This window comes from Lepisosteus oculatus, chromosome 13, assembly GCF_040954835.1.
Source record: "Lepisosteus oculatus isolate fLepOcu1 chromosome 13, fLepOcu1.hap2, whole genome shotgun sequence".
In the NCBI taxonomy this organism is placed as follows: domain Eukaryota; kingdom Metazoa; phylum Chordata; class Actinopteri; order Semionotiformes; family Lepisosteidae; genus Lepisosteus; species Lepisosteus oculatus.
The window spans coordinates 4016262-4035389 of NC_090708.1; the positions used below are offsets into that span (position 1 = coordinate 4016262).

The 19128-nt window shown below is 38.1% G+C and overlaps 3 protein-coding genes and 1 pseudogene across 3 annotated transcripts; all 4 read right to left on the reverse strand.

The window, feature by feature from the left end:
* Nucleotides 1-600: 600 nt before the first annotated feature.
* LOC102694630 (extracellular calcium-sensing receptor-like) lies at nucleotides 601-4458 on the reverse strand. Its single transcript, XM_069197713.1, has 5 exons — nucleotides 4201-4458; nucleotides 3204-4019; nucleotides 2861-3088; nucleotides 2324-2447; nucleotides 601-1514 (listed from the first exon to the last, which is right to left on the reverse strand). Exons 1-5 carry the CDS (start codon nucleotides 4456-4458, stop codon nucleotides 601-603), a joined length of 2340 nt encoding a protein of 779 aa, XP_069053814.1.
* Nucleotides 4459-6519: 2061 nt separating this feature from the next.
* On the reverse strand, nucleotides 6520-11136 carry LOC102692431 (extracellular calcium-sensing receptor-like). The gene is made up of 6 exons (XM_006637448.3): nucleotides 10997-11136; nucleotides 10360-10651; nucleotides 8873-9688; nucleotides 8355-8582; nucleotides 7812-7935; nucleotides 6520-7430 (listed from the first exon to the last, which is right to left on the reverse strand). The coding sequence occupies exons 1-6, from the start codon at nucleotides 11131-11133 to the stop codon at nucleotides 6520-6522; spliced, it is 2508 nt and encodes an 835-aa protein (XP_006637511.1). The 5' UTR covers nucleotides 11134-11136.
* A 2774-nt stretch (nucleotides 11137-13910) lies between these two features.
* On the reverse strand, nucleotides 13911-14535 carry LOC138242239 (G-protein coupled receptor family C group 6 member A-like; annotated as a pseudogene).
* Nucleotides 14536-15679: 1144 nt separating this feature from the next.
* On the reverse strand, nucleotides 15680-18460 carry LOC138242240 (vomeronasal type-2 receptor 1-like; the record flags this gene model as incomplete). The annotated part of the gene is made up of 4 exons (XM_069197714.1): nucleotides 18258-18460; nucleotides 17045-17333; nucleotides 15917-16744; nucleotides 15680-15808 (listed from the first exon to the last, which is right to left on the reverse strand). Coding segments are annotated over exons 1-4 (1449 nt in total), but the record flags the coding sequence as incomplete, so codon positions are not given.
* Between the last annotated feature and the right edge of the window lie 668 nt (nucleotides 18461-19128).

Sequence of the window (19128 nt, forward strand, 5' to 3'; positions counted from 1 at the left end):
GTCCTAGGTTCAAATCTGTGAATTTGTGGAGTCTGCATGTTCCACATAAAACATGTAGGGTAGTTTTGCTAATAACTGGCAACTCTAAATGACCTCTTTCTGGGGTTGTACTGGGGGATTTCATACTTGTGAGTGTTGCTCCCGGTACAATTAATACTGGTTAGGGACTTTAGAGAAATAGAAATGATCGGATGGGCTTAACGGCCTTCGCTCATTTTTGATCTGCCTGAAAATAGTTCAGCGTAGTGTTTTGTCTCTGAAAACAGGGAAATCAATCATTTTTTCATAAATGCTTTTAATTATTTAACAAAGCTTTTCTGTTAACACAAACATTTTATTTTTTAATATAATTATTTTTGCTGCCTTTCCTCAAACACAGTCAAAGATCTTCATGTTTGTAAAATATATAGAAATACATGCACAGACTTTAATTCTAATAGCACAGCACGGCGGTTGTTTATTCTAATTTTTCACTTCATTACTTACATAGAGATTTAGATCTCTATGGGACTTCAGAAAACAACACTTTTGATGTTTTCTTGTAGTTTCACTGTAGTTTCAACAAATTTAAATTAAACTTTCAGTTCTTGTTTGGTTCTGTTATTGTGGGTTTGATGCCATTTTACCCATTACACACCTCTTTGTATTTAATTCAGGTTTTACTAAAATTATATAAGATTTTGGTGCAAATATACAGAAAAGTAAACCAAAACTAGAAGCTAAAATAGCAAATATTTCCACAGCTACAGTGAACTTCCCAGGGGAGCTGATATAAGCTGGGATAAAGGTGATCCAGACAGCACAGAATATGAGCATGCTGAATGTAATGAATTTGGCTTCATTGAAGTTATCAGGTAGATTCCGAGCCAGGAAAGCGAGCACAAAGCACATGGCAGAGAGGAATCCTATATACCCTAACACAGCCCAGAATGCACCTGAAGATCCAAGATCACACTCCAGAATGATTCTTTCTTTGTAATAATTCGTATTTTTGTTTGGAAAAGGAGGTGATATTGTCAACCAAAGAAAACAAATCAAGACCTGTATGAGTGTTAAAACAAAAACACTTAACCTTTGCTGTTTGGGCCCAAACCATTTCATAATGTTACTGCCTGGCAGTGTAGCCCTAAAGGCCATTAACACCACTATTGTTTTCCCCAGAACACAAGAGATGCACAGGACAAATGTGATCCCAAATGCTGTGTGGCGCAACATACAGGACCAGTCAGAGGGCTGGCCAATGAAAGTAAGTGAACAGAGGAAACACAGAGTCAATGAAAAGAGCAGAAGGAAACTCAGTTCAGCATTATTGGCTTTAACAACTGGAGTGTCCTTGTTTTTGTAGAAGATGAAAGCTACACCTATAGTTAGGCAAGCTCCAGACAAAGAAAAAGCTATGAGCAGTATTCCCATGATTTCTCCAAAGGACAGGAATTCAACTGCTTTTAATACACATTCATCTCTTTTGTTGTTTGACCAGAATTCCAAAGGACACTGAATACAATCAACAGAATCTGTAAAAAAATAATGAATACAATTAGAATAATAGTCATATGTATAACTATTTTTTTTTACCATTTTAAAAATTAAGTATTATGTTTAATAATAATACTGTGCAAGTCTGTGTTTGTATGTCTGCCCTGCGATTAACTGCCGTCCTGTCCGAAGTGTACCCTGCCTTGCGGCCTGTTGCTTTCTGAGATAGGTTCCAGCTCCCTCATGGCCGTGTATTCGATAAAGTGGCTAAAAAATGGATGGATGAAATCATACCTCACTAATTCATCACATTGCCTAATGCATTTTAACCAGGAAAGAGATTATTATCTACAGTATATGTGGCATCTCATTACACAATAACAGAACCAATTAAGATATAGAGTGGATATCTAAAGTGTGTAGGACAAACTGAAAATGTCCACATTGGAATTTAGTGGAAGAGGATGAGCATGGGTGTCATTTATAATATTGCTGTACAATTTTTCTTTCTTGCACACGGCAAGTTTGACAGGACCTTAGCTTAACAATCCATCTGAAAAACAGTCTCCTACAGCATGTACTAATTAAATTTGAGCACTGCCTTCCACAGATCAAAACCATTGCGAACAACATCCCAATTTCCACTTGGGGTCTGTCTTACGATTGTTGAACTAGCCTTGTTGATCCTTGTTTAGCATCTAAAGATTTGATGAGGTTAGGTATTTGGCTCCACATCGTAAGATTACACTGCTGATATGTTGTAAGCCTCCAAATTCTGTATGTACTGTACTAAAATAATGACTGTTGAAATTTTAGTAACTCTCCGTTATCTTTAAATTACATTTACCTGTAGTGTTGCTGATCTCTCCTTCAGCACATCGTATGCAGTCATAGCAACACACGGGCCTTCCTCTCTGAGCTGCCTTTCGAGTGCCTGGAGGACAGCTCTCACTGCACACTGACTCAGGCTTCTGCAGAACAAGGACAAAACAATTTGCAGCGGAGGAACAGTGACATGGGCTATGTGCTTATCACAAAATAAAACTAAGTTTTGCATTTGTACAAAAAAATGCGTATTACATTTTTGGAGAATATTTTCACGGTGTGTTACTGAATGAAAATTTGACATTGAACCGCAAATGAAAACACACTGCGCTACAATCACTCCATCCACCAACTCCAATGTCAGTTAATAATTATCCATCCAACCATGGATTTTCTAACCATTCACAGAATAACAGTGCAAGTTGACTGCTTGTAGTGCTAGGCTATGTCTTAGCGTGAGACACTTTTCTACTGATACTCTTGTAGGTCCAGGGATAAACAATCTACAAACCTGTTACAGCAAAGTGTAATTTGTCTTAGAAGATTATCTTATACTTACCTCACGTTGCCCACCTGTCCAAACAATATCGACTTGATTCATGACAAACTGACGACCTGCTGGCAGTGAAGCATCATAGTAACCGATGGTCGTGAACTGGACGGTGCTCTCGTTTACAAGCTGCCAGTTCACTAGTTCATACCTCGCAACTGGATCTCCACTGTCATCAAAGAAGACCTGCTCTCCAGTTTCAGCCCTGAAGTTGACAGTTTTGAGGTTCTCAAGTACCTGTGAAAAACGCAATTATTTTGAACTGAAGATATCCTGACGGACAAACAAAAATACAGTACATTTGAGTGTTAATGTTACTGTTAACGCACTACAGATTTGAACAGCACTTTACCTCTGACTGTTCAGTTTTAATTTTGCTCATGCAGCTAGAATTAGCAGGAGATCCTTGTCCTGTTTTGCATTTGAGTAGATTGTGTAAAGAGTGTGCAACAGCATACACAGCTTTGTATACATTATTGGATATTCTCAATTCAGTGACATCGGTGTATTGGTTCTTTAGTTCTTTTAAGCTTTCAAGCCCAGTGCAAGCATGTTGATCTGCAGTATTGCCTTCAATTCTAAAAGAGCAGCTGAAGGCCTTTTCCCAGAACTCATATAGGAGATCGTTGCCAGGAGCTTGTGAAGGATGGACATTCAATAAAAATTCCTTCAACCCCTGTATCATGGAGTTACTAACAGCAAACCCCATTGATCCACTCAGAACTCTTAAATTTTGTGTTGTTGCAAGATTGCTGGCAGTTATCCATGCTTCTGTTCCAATCCACTGAAGACCAGCTACCTTCTGGAGGGATAATTCATCCAATAAAATATTCATTTCTCCTTGAGCAAGAAATGCCACAATAACTTTTGCAGTGCTCTTTTTTATAACGTCTATGAGCTTTAGAACTTTATGGTGTGGATCCGTTCTGTAAAAACTCTCTGAATACTCAATACAGATCCCCTCTTGCTGGGCGGCTTGCACAAAAGTAGCCATCCCGTTGTTGCCGTAATCATTGTTACTTCTAATGGCTCCAACCCAGGTCCATCCAAAGTGCTTCACAAGCTGAGCCAGGGCTCTGCTCTGATAATAGTCACTGGGGATGGTTCTGAAGAATGAAGGGAATCTCCTTCTATTGCTCAGACATGCACAGGTAGCAAAGTGACTGATCTGTTAAAAGAAAATTCTAAAGGATCAAAATAGGTTCTTTATATATTCACATTAAAAATGAGTTTCTCTCTCCTTTGAATTTAAATGTTCTACAAATAATAATAATAGGTAATGGTACCTGTATTTGTTGTAGCTGTATTTGTTGTTTTAGTAAATAAAACCTTTATTAAACATTTCTCACCACGGGGATATGAAAAGGTCCAACTGCTGCTAAAACTGCAATAGTGGGTGAAGATCCCGACTCTCCTATTATAGCTTGAACTGCAGCTGGTCTGGAGCAGGAGGTGTCAGAGAGAGTTTCCTCATTTCCATTCATTAAAGCCATGGCTGCTCTTATTGCCAAAGATATGGAGCCACATGTGTCATAGATCTTATATCCCAAAGACACTCCAGGAAGAAGATCTGTCCTGTTGTTTATTTCTTCAATGGCAAAGATCATTGTTTGTGCTAGCTGAAATTCACGGAAGCTAAGTCTAGAAAAAATACAAGTCAAATTGGTATTGTTTTATTTCATCTTTCATATTACATATTAAAGCTCTGAATACTATGATAACATAAAGTGTAAAGTCAATATATAGAATGTAATACAGATATATAAGACTATTCTATCTGTAAGTAATAAAATAAAACAACAGACAAGTATCGACAGAAGCAAAGCAGACATCTAGTTTATTAAAGGACTATTGCATCAGGGACTGATTATATCAAGTGAAAAAAAAAAATTATAACTAACCTTTTGCATTTCAGAGTCTCTGGTTTTGTTGTAAATGGAAAAGTCTCAGCCAAAACCTCAGCATGAATTGAAAATATCCCACCAATCATAAAGTCATTCTCCTTAAATAAAGGTGGGATAGCTGCACTTCCCTCAAGCCTACAAACAGTTTCTTCTGCTGATGAGATTAGCACAACCACTGTCAGTACAGTGACTTGTGATAACATCTTAAAGCACAGAAAGATCCCCATCTCTCATCACAGCCAAATCACCCTAATTTATTTATATTAAACCTGATGTCTCTGGAGTGATGAGATAAACATGACGTTACTGTAGTTCTAATTTCATTCTTTAGTAAGAAATCTCAAAGGTCTTTTTAATCTGCCTCTAGAAAACTAAATTGCAGCTGTTATTTTCATGTCTGTGAATCTGATCTTTTTAATAAGTGACAAGAAGCTTTAACTGAGTAAAAGGCATTGTTTCATTTAAACAATATCCCTTCTACTAGTGATGAAAGTATCATATTTAGAAATGTGATTTAAAAAAAGGTAGAATTAAATAGTCAGAACTGCTTTCTTCACTGTTTGATCATTTACTGTGCAGCAGAACACTCAAGCATTTTAACACAATATTCAAAAATGTATTCCTAAATTCAAATAGCATATTTATTTCACAATATTAATTCACGAAAGTACCAAGTATTGAATTCAATTCTGGCATCTTACTGTTAAAGATGAGTTTCATTTCTCATGTTGGAGGAGTTTGTAGTTTTAATTTGTTTAATCTCTGCTTTATAAAATATATAAAACATTATTTTTATATAGTAAATGAATGCTTTTGTTGATGCATGTAAAGCACTGTATCAGTTTTGGAAATGACCGGCCTTGTAGCGCTCCAATATATTAGCTCCCTACTGGGTGCTGTACAGTATATCCAGTGCCTTGGGCAGGGGTGGCCAGGCCTGGTCCTGGAGAGCCACAGTCCTGCAGGTCTCATACTGTACAGTAGGTCAGCCTTAAACCATCACTTTCCAAATAAAGACTTGGAACCTGTGGTTTGATCAATTTAAGTTAGTTAACTGGTTCAATTTAGACCGAAACAGGCCGAGGTCGGTGGTCCTCGAGATCATCAGGGTTGTTTACTGTATAACCCCTAATCAGCTCACTGTTGAACTAATTTAACAGCATCTCCCAGCTCTTCAGGTGCTGCTGCTTTAACACTTAGAGCACCTGTGGACACTCCAACCCACCAAGCCCAGATCAGGAAAGCCCTGCTTTAACTCCTTGCTCTCGTTTCAGCTGCACTCTTATCTAAGCCCTGTTATTGAACTATTTTCTCTTTAGGTGAGTGAGTAGCTGCGTCAGCATTCATCGTCTGCAAAAGAACAAGTAATAGGTTTATTCCATGCTGAAAAGAGAAGAGAGAAAACACAATGTTTCGGCTGTGAAACCTTCTTCAGGTGTGAGAAAGACAGGGCAGACAGCAGAGATTAAATAGCACAGAAGAACACAGAAGAACACAAGCTTCTTCACCCCTCTCCACTTTACACTTCCTGAGTGGCCTCTCTGCCCCTCCTGCCTCCTCCCCTCTCCCAGTTTGTGTTCTTCTGTGCTATTTAATCTCTGCTGTCTGCCCTGTCTTTCTCACACCTGAAGAAGACTTCACAGCCGAAACGTTGTGTTTTCTCTCTTCTCTTTTCAGCATGGAATAAACCTATTACTTTTCCCGTCATAATAAAAAGCAGACATACATTTAAAAGTACTATGTTCTTTTTTACAGTCTTGATTCTTAGAGTGATTTTGAATGCATTTTGCCAATCAAATGTTTTCTTGTGTTTTTTTCTGGTTTAAGTAGCATAATGTAGCATTTAGGAAGGAAAATACAAAAAAGCAGACCAAAACTAGAAGCTAAAATAGCAAATATTTCTACAGCTACTGTATACTTTCCAGGGGAGCTGATGTAAGCTGGGATAAAGGTGATCCAGACAGCACAGAATATGAGCATGCTGAATGTAATGAATTTGGCTTCATTGAAGTTATCAGGAAGCTTCCGAGCCAGGAAAGCGAGTACAAAGCACATGGCAGAGAGGAATCCTATATACCCTAACACAGCATAAAATGCTACTGTTGAGCCTAGGTCACACTCTAAAATGATTTTGTTTTTGAAGTATTCCATATTTTTATATGGGAATGGAGGGGATAATGCTAACCAAAGTATACATAGTAATACTTGAATGATTGTGCAAGTAAAAACACTAAGTCGCTGCAATGGCCCAGAACATTTTGGAACACTGTTGCCAGGCATTTTGGCTTTAAAGGCCATTAACACTACTAATGTCTTCCCTAGAACACAGGAGATGCAAAGAGCAAATGTGATCCCAAATGCTGTGTGGCGCAACATACAGGACCAGTCAGAGGGCTGGCCAATGAACGTGAGTGAACAGAGGAAACACAGAGTCAATGAAAAGAGCAGAAGGAAACTCAGTTCAGAGTTATTGGCTTTAACAAGGGGTGTTGCTCTGAAGTGGAAATATATAAAACCTATGGCTAAATTTAAACATGCTCCAGCCAACGAAAACATTGTCAGAACTATTCCCATGTTCTCCCCAAAAGACAGGAATTCAGTCTCCTTTAAGATACACTGGGTTTGGTCTTCATTTGACCAGTATTCCAAGGGACATTTTGTACACTCAATGGAATCTGAAAGAAAACACATTAAATTAATAGATATTAACATTTAAGTAATGACTGTAACATACAGTTATGATGTTACAGCAAATTGCATTGCTAACTTTCCACCTAGTTTTCTGCCTTTCTTCAGAATTTTCTGTGAATGCAAAATAAATGTCGGCATTGACGTTATATGTTTCTAAGGCATTTACTGTGCAGCCTACTATATATGTTTATTTACTGTAGATTAATGAATTTGTACGTCTGCAAATACAGTAATTCAGTATTGTAGAACATTCAATGCTGCATGATATATACTGAATCTTTGCTGCCTTTTGTATCTTTGAATGTACATTTCACCATTAGAGGACTTCACTGTTGTAATTACTAGTTTCTATTTTAATATTTTACCAGTAGAGTTGCTGATCTCTCCTTCAGCACATGGTGTACAGTAGAAGCAGCAGACAGGCCTTCCTCTCTGAACAACCTTTCGAGTGCCTGGAAGACAGCTCTCACTGCACACTGACACAGGTTGCTGTGAAATAAAAGTCTTGTGTTTTTGTAGCCACAATGCATGTGTTTGGTTCCTCGTAATGTTACTCACATCCCTTATTTTAGAGGGTTTTACACTTTTTCCACTGCTTTTAGTGCATAATGATACTGAAAAATAATTTTAAGAAATGTTTCTGTTATTTAGAAACTTTGTGTAGATTATTTTCATAGAGGAATGGCTTGAAACTCTGTGAAGGCATGTTTTTCACTGGCCATCCCCCCAAAACAGATATGTTAGCAGTAAGTGTCTTATCTCTGATATTTTACTGATTTGAGTATAAAATAAGATACAATAATTTTGTACAACTTAAATTAATGCTAGTATAATTAATCTAGTGGAGTTTTTCTAACTTTTTCAAGTCCTCAAAAATTAAAACAAAAGTCCTCTTACTTGAAACTCACCTGATTGTGATCACCAGCCCATACTATGTTGACAAGATTCATGGTGAACTGCTGACCGGCAGGGAGGGATGCATCATAGTGACCGACAGTTGTGAAAGTAGTTCCTCCGTCTCTAGTGTGCTGCCAGTTAACCAATTCATATTTTGCTGCTGGATCACCGTTTGTATTGAAATACACCCTTTCTCCAGTTCTGGTTGTAAAATTAACTCCTTTTAAATAATGTAGCACCTACAAAATAAAAAACAAATATGTTATTATAAATATGAGTAAGGCAGTACTGTCTCATGGTATTTAGGGAAATTCCCCAGGATAACAATGAGTTCTTATTTTGTATCTATGACTTGACTTATGATGTTTTTAAGCACCTGGCAGAATCCTAGACTCTATATATACTATAAGTCTCAGGTTTTGATCAGACACTGAATTGTCAGAGACTTCATTTAGATTTCTGGCTTTGCAGTCTCAGAAGTAAAAGGTGTATTTTCTCAGTTCCAATGCAAAAAGAAGCATTTGCTTACCTGTCGTGGTTCAGTCGTGTTATTCTTAGTGCCCGTCTCATTTGTGAAGGAGCCTTGTCCATCTTTACAAGTAAGCAGATTGTGAATGGAGTGTGCAAGAGCATACACTGCCTTGTAAACATTGTTGGAAATCCTCAGCTCGGATATATCAGTGTACTGGTTTCTTAAAAGTGCTAATTGCTCTGTCCCTGTGCAATGCTCCGTATCATTGCTCTTGCTTTGAGATGATAAAGTACAACCAAAAGCAGTTTCCCAGAACTCTTTTAGAATAGCACTACCGGGTGCTTGAGATGGATGGATTTTCAATAAGAATTCCTTCAGGCCTGCTATTGTTGACTTGTTGATTGCAAACCCAATTGCACCACTCAGTACTTCAGAAGCTTTTTCTGTTGCAAGTTGTCTTGCTGTAATCCAGGATTCGCTACCAATCCACTGCAGTCCAGTGACATTTTGCAGTAGGATCTCCTCTAACAAAACCTCCATCTCGCCCTGAGCTAAGAAAGCTACCAGAACTTTCGAAGTTGCTTTCCTTATGATATCTACAACCCTAGCAATCTTCTCCTTTGGATTTGTTCTTAAAATAGCTTCTGAGTATTCAATGCATACCCCTTCCTGTTGGGCAGCTTCTACAAAGGTAACCATCCCATTGTTGCCATAATCATTATCACTTCTAATGGCCCCAACCCAGGTCCATCCAAAGTGCTTCACAAGCTGTGCCAGGGCTCTGCTCTGGTAATAGTCACTCGGGATGGTTCTGAAGAATGTAGGAAACAGTTTTTTGTTGCTCAGGCATGCACAAGTAGCAAAGTGACTGATCTGTAAGCGTAGGAAATTAGGTATTTTATGATAGTTATTAAGAAAATGCAAAATGCATGTTCATTCATATTCTACATTAATGGGGTAATTTTTCCACACACGGTAATTACTACAGATCTGTATCACAACTCTTCTGAGTTTCAACCTTGCTCAGCATATGCTGGATATTTTCAAACAATTTATACAAAATAACCCAGCCAAATCCAAATCTAAATCTTGTCCTTCATGCAAATGTTGTGTCAGGAGCAAGTTTGTAGTCGCTTAGGTCAACACAGATGCTTTCTCCCACTCAATTTTTAAACATTTTTATGCCTAACATAAGAGAAAGAATGATGCCACATCTATTGATCTCAGTTACAGTATAATATGTCCAGCTGGACTGTTTTACAGTAGGTCTCCAACAGTGACATACCTCTATACTGTATACAATCACAAGTTTCTCTATATATACCCCCAGTTCAAGTGCAGTTGTAATTTTCAGAATAATATGAGTAACAAAATCAAAATATCAACCAATGGATTTCCAATAATTACAGCATTTGCTCCCGTCAGACTTTTTATTTCTCCTGATTGCTTGCACTACTATAGATATTTGAAATCAGTATGTTACGTTTCAAAACTACAAAAGATGCACTTAACAGGGAGAATTACAGAGAGGTTAAATTTCTTACCACGGGAATATGAAATGGTCCTGTAGTTGTTGCCATCGCAATGGTTGATGATGACTCAGATTCTCCTATAATTGCATGAACTGTGCCTGACTCAGTGCAAGACTCATTCAACACTGTTTTTTCTTGACCGTTCATTAAAGCCATTGCTGTTTTTATGGAAGATGGAATAGAGCCACAGCTGTCATAGATCCTGTAGCCTAAGGACGTTTCTGGAAGTAAATCGGTGCTATTGTTTATTTCCTCTATTGCAAAGATCATGGTTTGTGCGAAGCGAAATTCTCTGAAGTTAATGCTAAAATAATGTAAAAAATTCATTGTTTTGTTAAAATATTCAATTCCAAATAAATTACTTTTTAAATTACATTTAAAGGGAGTATGTTTAATATAAGATGTCACACATACAGAAAAACCTTGGAATGTCATGGTTTTCATTTTCATTTTTTTTCTTTTGAATTTACATAAAATAACGTCTTTCACTTTATTTTTCTGCCATATAGTTGTACAATTTTATTACACATATAACTAGAAATATGAAGCATGTTTTCCTACATTAATCATTGGTAATTTCAATATTTCAGTAAAAAAAGTTGTAAACTTTAAATGTATGAATTTTTGAGTTGTTCAGAATCAGACTAACCTGGAGCATCCCAGAGGTTCTGGTTCATTTTGAAATAACGTCATCTGGACTTTAGATTTGCTGTGAATGGAAAAGGCACCACCAATAATGACATCTCCATCCTTCGATAACACTGGGAATTCTGGTTTTCCTACCATTTTACAAACAGGTTTTTCTGAGATAGTAGCAAAGGCGCCTATCAGCACTAATGCATAGAGTAGCATCTCACAATTGTTGTGCTGAACCAATCAGTAGCTTTTTTTAAAATCTCAAAATTATTTATATAGAAGGTTGAGTCCCAGGGTGTTTACATTGAGCAAATCACTCGCTAAACTGTAAAATCCCAGTGGTAAAATTTGAATGTTCCAAAGGAGAATGGATTTCCCTACTGTTAAATGCAGCACATTAAACATCTACCTTGAGGGGCTGAAAAGTTCATTAACTAATAGTGATTCACAGTTCAGATTGACTTGCTGGGGGACTGCTGTCAGTCTTTATTAGAGTTTTCATGCAAGTGAGGCTTACAGTATATTTGTAGTTTTACTATTTGGTTCATATTGTGTCCTGTCGCATTTAAACAGTGGGATAAGATGACTTGTAATAAAATAAATCTCAAATGCATTATAGAACATAATTCTTTTTTGGTTTTGTTTACAAAAGCATCAAGACAGAAGACACCATTTTCCTTTGTTATCTTATGGAACATGCATAAGGTAGAAATAAAGAGGAATCAGTCAAAATCATCTTTAAATTAGATTGAATCAGAACACTATCTTTCTGTTGAACCCTTTCAAAATTGAAAGACATGGACAACATCTCTTGTTAGTATGTGTTGAGTTTGCATAAAGCAGACAGAGCTTATAGCCAGAGCCTGTCCCAGCAAACAATAGGCTCAAAATGGAAGACACCCTCCATCGGATGCCAGTCCATGACAAGGCACACATAGTCACCAATACACATGATAACACCATGGCCAGTTTTTCACAGTAACCAATTAACCTACTGGTACAGTATGTCTTTAGTCTGTAGTAGCAAACCAGAGCTGGAGGAAACATGGTGTAAACATACAAACTCCTTGAAGGAATTGAACCCAGGGCCCCAACGCTGTGAGGTAGTAATGCGAACCACTGTACCACTCTTTCAACCCTTTTAATACGTGTAGATGGAGAGTAATGATTTATCTCCTGTTTTCTTATTTTAGAATTAGCTACAGTTTAGAATAAAATGAAGGTATGTGTTGCTGTAAGCTACTTTTAGTATATGATTACTGACGATACTACAGAAATTATTAAATATAATTCGATTCATCTTGCAATGAATAGATATGTAATGAAAACAGGGAGGCGTGGTCGTGCAGTGGCAAGTATTGCTTTCTTGTATGGCTGGGGCCCTGGGTTCAATTTCAGACCTGGTGCTATCCTTGTGGGGTTTTCATGTTCTCCCTGTGTTCACATGGGTTTCCTCTGGTTTCCTCCAAAACTCCAAAAATGTACTGGTAGTATAATGGGCTTCTGGGAAAATTTGCCCTAGACGTGAGTATGTGTGTGTCTGCGGATATACCCTTGTAGGTTGGTGTTCCGTCTGGAGTGTACCCTGCCTTCGGGTGGAGTGGTGGCTTTGTGTCTAAGGATCTGCACCTGTGGCTGGAAGGTTACCAGTTCAAATCCCATTGTTGGTAGAGAAATCCTACTCTGTTGAGCCCCTGAGCAAGGCCCTTAACCCCAACTGCTCCAGGGGTGCTGCACAATGGCTGACCCTGGACTCTCACCCCAAGCTTCTCTTCCTGTCTGTGTCTCATGAAGACCAAGCTGGGGTATGTGAAAAGATGAATTCCTAATGCAAGAAATTGTATATGGCTAATAAAGTGATACTATATTATCTTTCACTTGTTGCTTGCCAAGATAGGTTTTGGCTCCCACACAACCCTGTATTCTAAGAGGCGATTACAATATGGATAACGAAAACAAAAATAATAACTTCTCTCGCTGATGCAAATTTTATTTACGTTTGCTGTAGCTGATTTTGACATAAATCAGCCTAATCAAGTCTAGATTGGTTTGTTGTTTCGACCATTTGGAATTAGTAATTAAATATATCTGAAATTCTTCAATGTTTATAATAGGTACTATTTAGAAATACTAAAAATTGATTCGCTTTTCTTAACCATGACCCAGTTTTAGTGTATATACATTGGCCTAAAGCCAGGGTCCCTACACTGGGCCCTGAGGTACTCCTCTTTTCACTCTATCTATTGTAGATGGAATGATTCTCCAATCAAAATTACATTTTGGCCTTCGAAAATTAAACTATTATTTATACATATTCAAGACAGCATTCTCTATTGACGCAGCTACATATCTGAACTACTTTACCTAGTGTATGTTTTTCACTGCTTTCTATTGTTTGCTATTTTTCTGTAGACAGATATTTAGGGGGTTGATATCTCAAAGAATGTAAAAGTAAATATGTACTGTTAATTGGTTTCTTCCATGCTGAAAAAAAGAAGAACACATAACGTTTCGGCCGTGGTGTGACCTGTCACCTGAAGAAGGCTCCACGGCCAAAATGTTGTGTTTTCTTTCTTCTTTTTTTTCAGCATGGAATAAACCTATTACTTGTTCCTTTGCAGCCTACACATGCTGACACAGCTACCCACCTGAACTAATATGTACTGTTTATTTTTCATATACCGTTGATATGTTTTATTTATTGTAAGCAAATTATAGTTTAATATCATTATAAAAATATGCACAACAATCTTATAATATAGAATAATTTACTCAAACAGTAATACAATTAAAAAGTTTATTAAAAGATTAGTATTGAATGACAAGCAGCAGCATCTAGATACATTCACATCCTATGATAGCTTTCAACCATACTGTACATTAAACAAGGAAAACGGAAGAAAGTGCACTATAAAATCAATATAAATTTAAAACGAAGTCTTCTCTAGTTTTATTCCTAGATTAACATTTCTTATCAAGTATTGTTTTATATTAGTTTTAGGGTTGAATAAAATAAAATGAAATTTTGGAGCAAATGTATACACAAACAATTGCAAATATTTCAACAGCCACAGTGTACTTTCCCAGTGAACTGACATACGCAGGTATAAAAACCAGCCACACGACACAAAAGATGAGCATGCTGAATGTAATGTACTTCGCCTCATTAAAATTGTCTGGCAGTTTCCTAGCTAAAATGGCAAGAACAAAACACAAACAAGCCAAAACCCCAATGTAGCCCAGTACACACCAGAAAGCCAAATCAGAGCCAGTGCTACACTCCAGTATGATCCTTGACCTCTGATAGACAGTGTTTTTAAGGGGGAATGGCGGAGCAGCTATCAGCCATATAGTACAGGTGACTATTTGTACTGCAGTACATGCAAAAATGATCATCCGTTGCTGCCTGGGTCCAAACCATTTCATGACATTACTGCCAGGCCTTAAGCAGCCTGTCCTTGCAGCATTTGACCAGTGATCCTCAGGACAGTCAGTACACTCTACTGAATCTGTAGTCAAAAACATGGGGAAGTTACAGAAAGCAGCAGCCATATTTTTTTAATTGAACACTACACTTTCTACATAGATCTCTTTGGTGTGGAAAATAGTCATTTTTGTACTGAATATTTGTTTGCAAACATTAAACTTTAAAAGCCCTCTTAGTTTAAAAATAGTGGCGCTTTATTCCAAATGCTTGTTTTTTTAAAAAGAAAATTCATTAAGAGAGAAGACCATCAGTATGAGTCTTGTGTATCACTATGATTCTTGTTCCACTTTATTTAATCTTACAGTATACGGACTCCTTTTTATTCCCAGAAACATTCAAGAAACAAAGTCAAACACACACAAACATGCACAGTAAATGTAAATATAAATACTGGTACTGTATATAGCATGCATAATAAGGACTGTGTGTTCTATAATCTTTCTACTGTACTTCATTTTAAATTCTCTCTTTAAGTCTGCACATCATTGGATCATTTTCTAATTCAATTTGGAAATCAGAGGACACATTAACTTTGGAAATGGGGCTCATGCAGAGCATGCACAAGAGTAAATGAAGAAGGAAATACTTGCCTGTCTGATTACTAATTTTGCCATCAGCACATGGTAGACAGTCAAAGCAACAAGGAGGCTGCCCTTGACGAATCCCTTTCCGTGTACCAAGGGGGCAGCTTTCAGTGCACACAGACCGCAGCACCTTACGTGGAGAACAAAGAGCAGTCCGTCAGCCTCTGTCTGCAGGCCTGGAACAGCCTGCGCACACAGCACTTTGAAATAAAGACGCATTTCTGAAACACTGTGCACTGCTGCATGAACACATTCAGAAACAATCAACACATATCTAATGTTCCAAAATCTGACATTTCAACTTTTCCTTGAAAGATGTGTATAGCACCTTACAACTTTACAATTATGGTTTTATGATTCTGAAAAAAAATGGAATAAACATGGTTTGAGAAAAATATTTTAGAAATCTGGCCCATAGAATAGAAAATTGACTATAAACTCTGAAATATGTGCTTCCAGTGAATCTCAATAATCTGCAATGTTTTCCTTACAAAGAAGTTAGTAGTGGCTGTTTGCAGTTTGTCTTTCGGTCATCATTCCATATCACAGCTTCTTCATTTATCACGAGCTCCTTCCCAAGTCCTTGAGATGCAACATAGATTTCCACTGTAACAGTAACAAACCACAGTTTCCCATCTGCACCCCTCTGCCAGTTTATAATATCATAAGATGCAATGGGGTCTCCATTTTCATCAAAGCTTATTTTTTCTCCCAAGGCGTTTGTAACAGATAACGTCTGGATGTAATGTTGAAGCTTTCAAGAACAAAAAATAGCGGTTATTTGGCATAATGTAAAAATGAAGTAGAATGAGGTCTTAGGCATGAAAACAGAATGAGACAATACAATCAAGCAGTGTGTTACCTGCCATGGCTCAAAGCTTGAAGGGTCTGCGCATGTAAAATTGCCAAATGGTCCTTTCCCAGGCTCACAGCTGGTCAGGCTGTCCAGCGAGTGGGCAATAGCGTACGCAGCTTTATAAACGTTGTAGGACACCCGGAGGTTGGACACGTCCAGGTAGATGGAACTCTTCTCCACCAGAGACTCCTGGCCGCTGCAGGGGGGCTGGACTCTGCCATCCTGGCCAGTGGCGTTCGAGGGCAGGAAAGAGCAGCCGAACACGTCGCCCCAGAGCTCCTGCACCAGCGTGTTGTTGGGATACAGGGAAGGGTGAACTTTCAGGAGATAGTCTCTCAGAGCAGGGATCTGTCCCCGGCGAATGGCAAACCCGATAGTACCACCGAGAGAAGGGTAGAACTCACTGGCTGCAAACAGCGAGGCCGTGACCCAGGCTTCGCTGGCTATCCACTGAATGCCAGTGATGTTCTGAGCTGCATACTCCTTCAGCAGGGGGTACAAGTCACCTTCTCCAGCAAATGAAATGACCACCTTGGCTGTGGATCGTTTCATCACATCTAAGATCTCCAGAATCTTTTGTCTGCTGTAAACTTTAGGAATAGTTTCATAGTAGGCCAGACAGACACTGATCCTTTCAAACTCCTCAATTAACACCTGGAACGCATATCTTCCATAATCGCCATCTTCTGAAATGGCTCCCACCCAGGTCCATCCGAAATGCTTCACCAGCTGAGCAATGACTTTCACTTGGTGGGAGTCACTGGGAATCAATCTAAAAAATGTTGGATATCTTTGCCTGTTGCTGAGGCAAGAGCATGTGGAAATGTAACTTATCTGAGGAGAAAAGGTCAAAACAACAGAAATAAGAAAGAAATAAGGCCTTTTTGCCTTATGTTAATGTTTCCCAATTACAGAATGACACAAAATATAATCATTAATACTATTATCAGGTAGAGACTAGGGTTTAAATAACACATTTTAAATCGGTAGACAATAATGCAGCAGAATTACTAACAATGATCACAGAACAGCCTAAATAGATGCCGTATCCAATGCACCTATTTCAGTCTTCTTTGTAACACCTGTACATGTACAGTACATGTAATTCTTGATTCTAGAAACTAGACCACATACCATTGGAATTCTAAAAGGCTGTAGCACTCTAGAGAGCATAATCGACTGTGATGACCCCGAGTCTCCGATGATGACCTTTACAGGCCAGGCTCCAGAGCACATCCTGCTGGACACTTCACTGGGGCCATTAAGAATTGTGAGACTGGCTCTCTGGGATGCCACATGAGTCGCACAGGAGTCATAAATCTTGTAGCCCAAGGTTAGATTGGAAAGCAGATATAGACATTTGTTGATCTCTTCAATGGCCAGTCGCATGGTCTGGGCCCAGCGAAAAGATCTAGTTTCAAAGCTGTGGAGAAATCATGGTTTTTAGTTGACCTAACAAAAAGAAAGACTACAAAGGCCCCATATTCTGGACCAGTGAGAAAAAGGTGTGCAATACCAAAATTGGCACGTGAATACAGCTACTGATAATCTTATGCTTTGGAATTTTAGCAATATCAAAATGTACACTATTAAACTTTGCATCACTTAACCCTTATTTTTCTTCACTTGTTATAAAAGTAATTAATTCAGAATCTTATTTTCAATGGTGCTTCAACTTAAAAAAAAATGTCATGAATAAAAGATGAGGAAAAGTAATACAATATATTATTTTACACAGAGAGTGTGGTGTGCCATAGCTACAAACTCCAGCAGTCAATTTAGCAATTAGCAGGGTGCCAAAGTGAGAGAACATATTAATGAATTTTGTTTATGCACACATGTCACTTCATTTTATTTCAAAGCTACTGAAACAGCTCAGTGCTTGAATGATATAGTTTGAATAGCCATGCCTGCCAAGGCTCTAATCACAATGCTGTGAAAGCATATGAGCTCAGCTTGCTAATTAGTGGGTTTTCCTTTGCACAGATGCAGCAGTAAGGCGAGACCAGACTGCTGGGTGCTCAGGTCTGCAGCGTTTAGTGAGCATGATTTCCCATTTCAAGGTCTAATGAGCGCGTCTGCTTTCATCATCTCAGTTTACAGGTAGTGTTTGTGGAAATCTGACTCGAAGGCAAATTGTCTGTGAAGCTGTTTACGCTTTCTTGCTTTGAATTCCCCAGAAAAGGCAGTTTACCTGAGAAAAGAGCACAGCGGGTTAAGTAGACACTAGAATTCATTTAAAAAAGGTAATGGGAGAGAAAAGGCTGAGAATACATTTTAAATGAAAGCTAATACATGCTGTCATCTGGCAGCAATGTTCCCCCTGCGCAGCAATACATTAACTCACCCTTGACATCCTGATGCGGCCGGTTTGTATGTGTAGGTCAAGTCAGAGACCACTACCCAGTAAAGCCCTCCAATAACGATGTCTCCATCGGCTAGGAATCCAGACAGCTCAAAGTTGCCCTGAAGTGTGCATGAGGCTTCTGTGGTTCTATTAGGCGAAGGCGCTGAGACAGAGCAAAACAGAGCCAGGATAAAGACAAGCATCTTGTTACCCTGTGTTACAGTGACCGGGGACACATTGAGTGTGTTATTTATTTAATAAACACTTGCACTATCTGTGCATGGCTATGTTAGTCCTGCACACAGGGATGGGCTCTTAAAATAAGATGATGTGATATCTTATACTCCCAGTAGATGTTGCAAACAGCAGGCATAACAATAGACACAGGGCACTCATTTCTTTTGTTCAATTCAACTCGGCTATAGGTCGCAAGACGGAGAAATAAAAAAGAAATCACTATCAAAGATTCTACTATGAACTGTATAATATATGTTTGGCAAAAGATATATACTGTATATACTCTTATTAATTAATTTTCTTATGTACATAAAGTGAGAATGGGTTTAAACATATTTTATTATTTTTTATAGTGCAGTTAAAGAATAGAGGCACAGGAATTTTGAAATGTGCATTATCATATAATTATGACAATGTTGGAAGTCAGTTCATAGATTAAATCATGAATGCTTAATTTCAAAACTGTACAGCACACTCTGTGGGGGTTTGCTTTCTTAAGGTCTTGGAAATAGATGATCTTCAATATCCTTAAATAATGCAATTCAACACCTATTCATTTTTCATTATATTTTTTTAATTAATTTGTTTTTTAAATGTTCAGAATTAGAACACACACAAGTGAAGCTGCTTGCTG

Excerpts from the sequence above, each read along its gene's own strand:
- LOC102694630 (XM_069197713.1), bottom strand. The coding sequence starts at position 4,458 with ATGATCTTTGCCATTGAAGAAATAAACAACAGGACAGATCTTCTTCCT. Across the intron at positions 4,020-4,200 it reads GACCTTTTCATATCCCCGTG|ATCAGTCACTTTGCTACCTG; the intron begins GTGAGAAATGTT and ends TTCTTTTAACAG. Across the intron at positions 3,089-3,203 it reads TTAAAACTGAACAGTCAGAG|GTACTTGAGAACCTCAAAAC; the intron begins GTAAAGTGCTGT and ends CGTTTTTCACAG.
- LOC102692431 (XM_006637448.3), bottom strand. The coding sequence starts at position 11,133 with ATGGTAGGAAAACCAGAATTCCCAGTGTTATCGAAGGATGGAGATGTC. Across the intron at positions 10,652-10,996 it reads GAACCTCTGGGATGCTCCAG|CATTAACTTCAGAGAATTTC; the intron begins GTTAGTCTGATT and ends ACATTATTTTAG. Across the intron at positions 9,689-10,359 it reads GACCATTTCATATTCCCGTG|ATCAGTCACTTTGCTACTTG; the intron begins GTAAGAAATTTA and ends CTACGCTTACAG.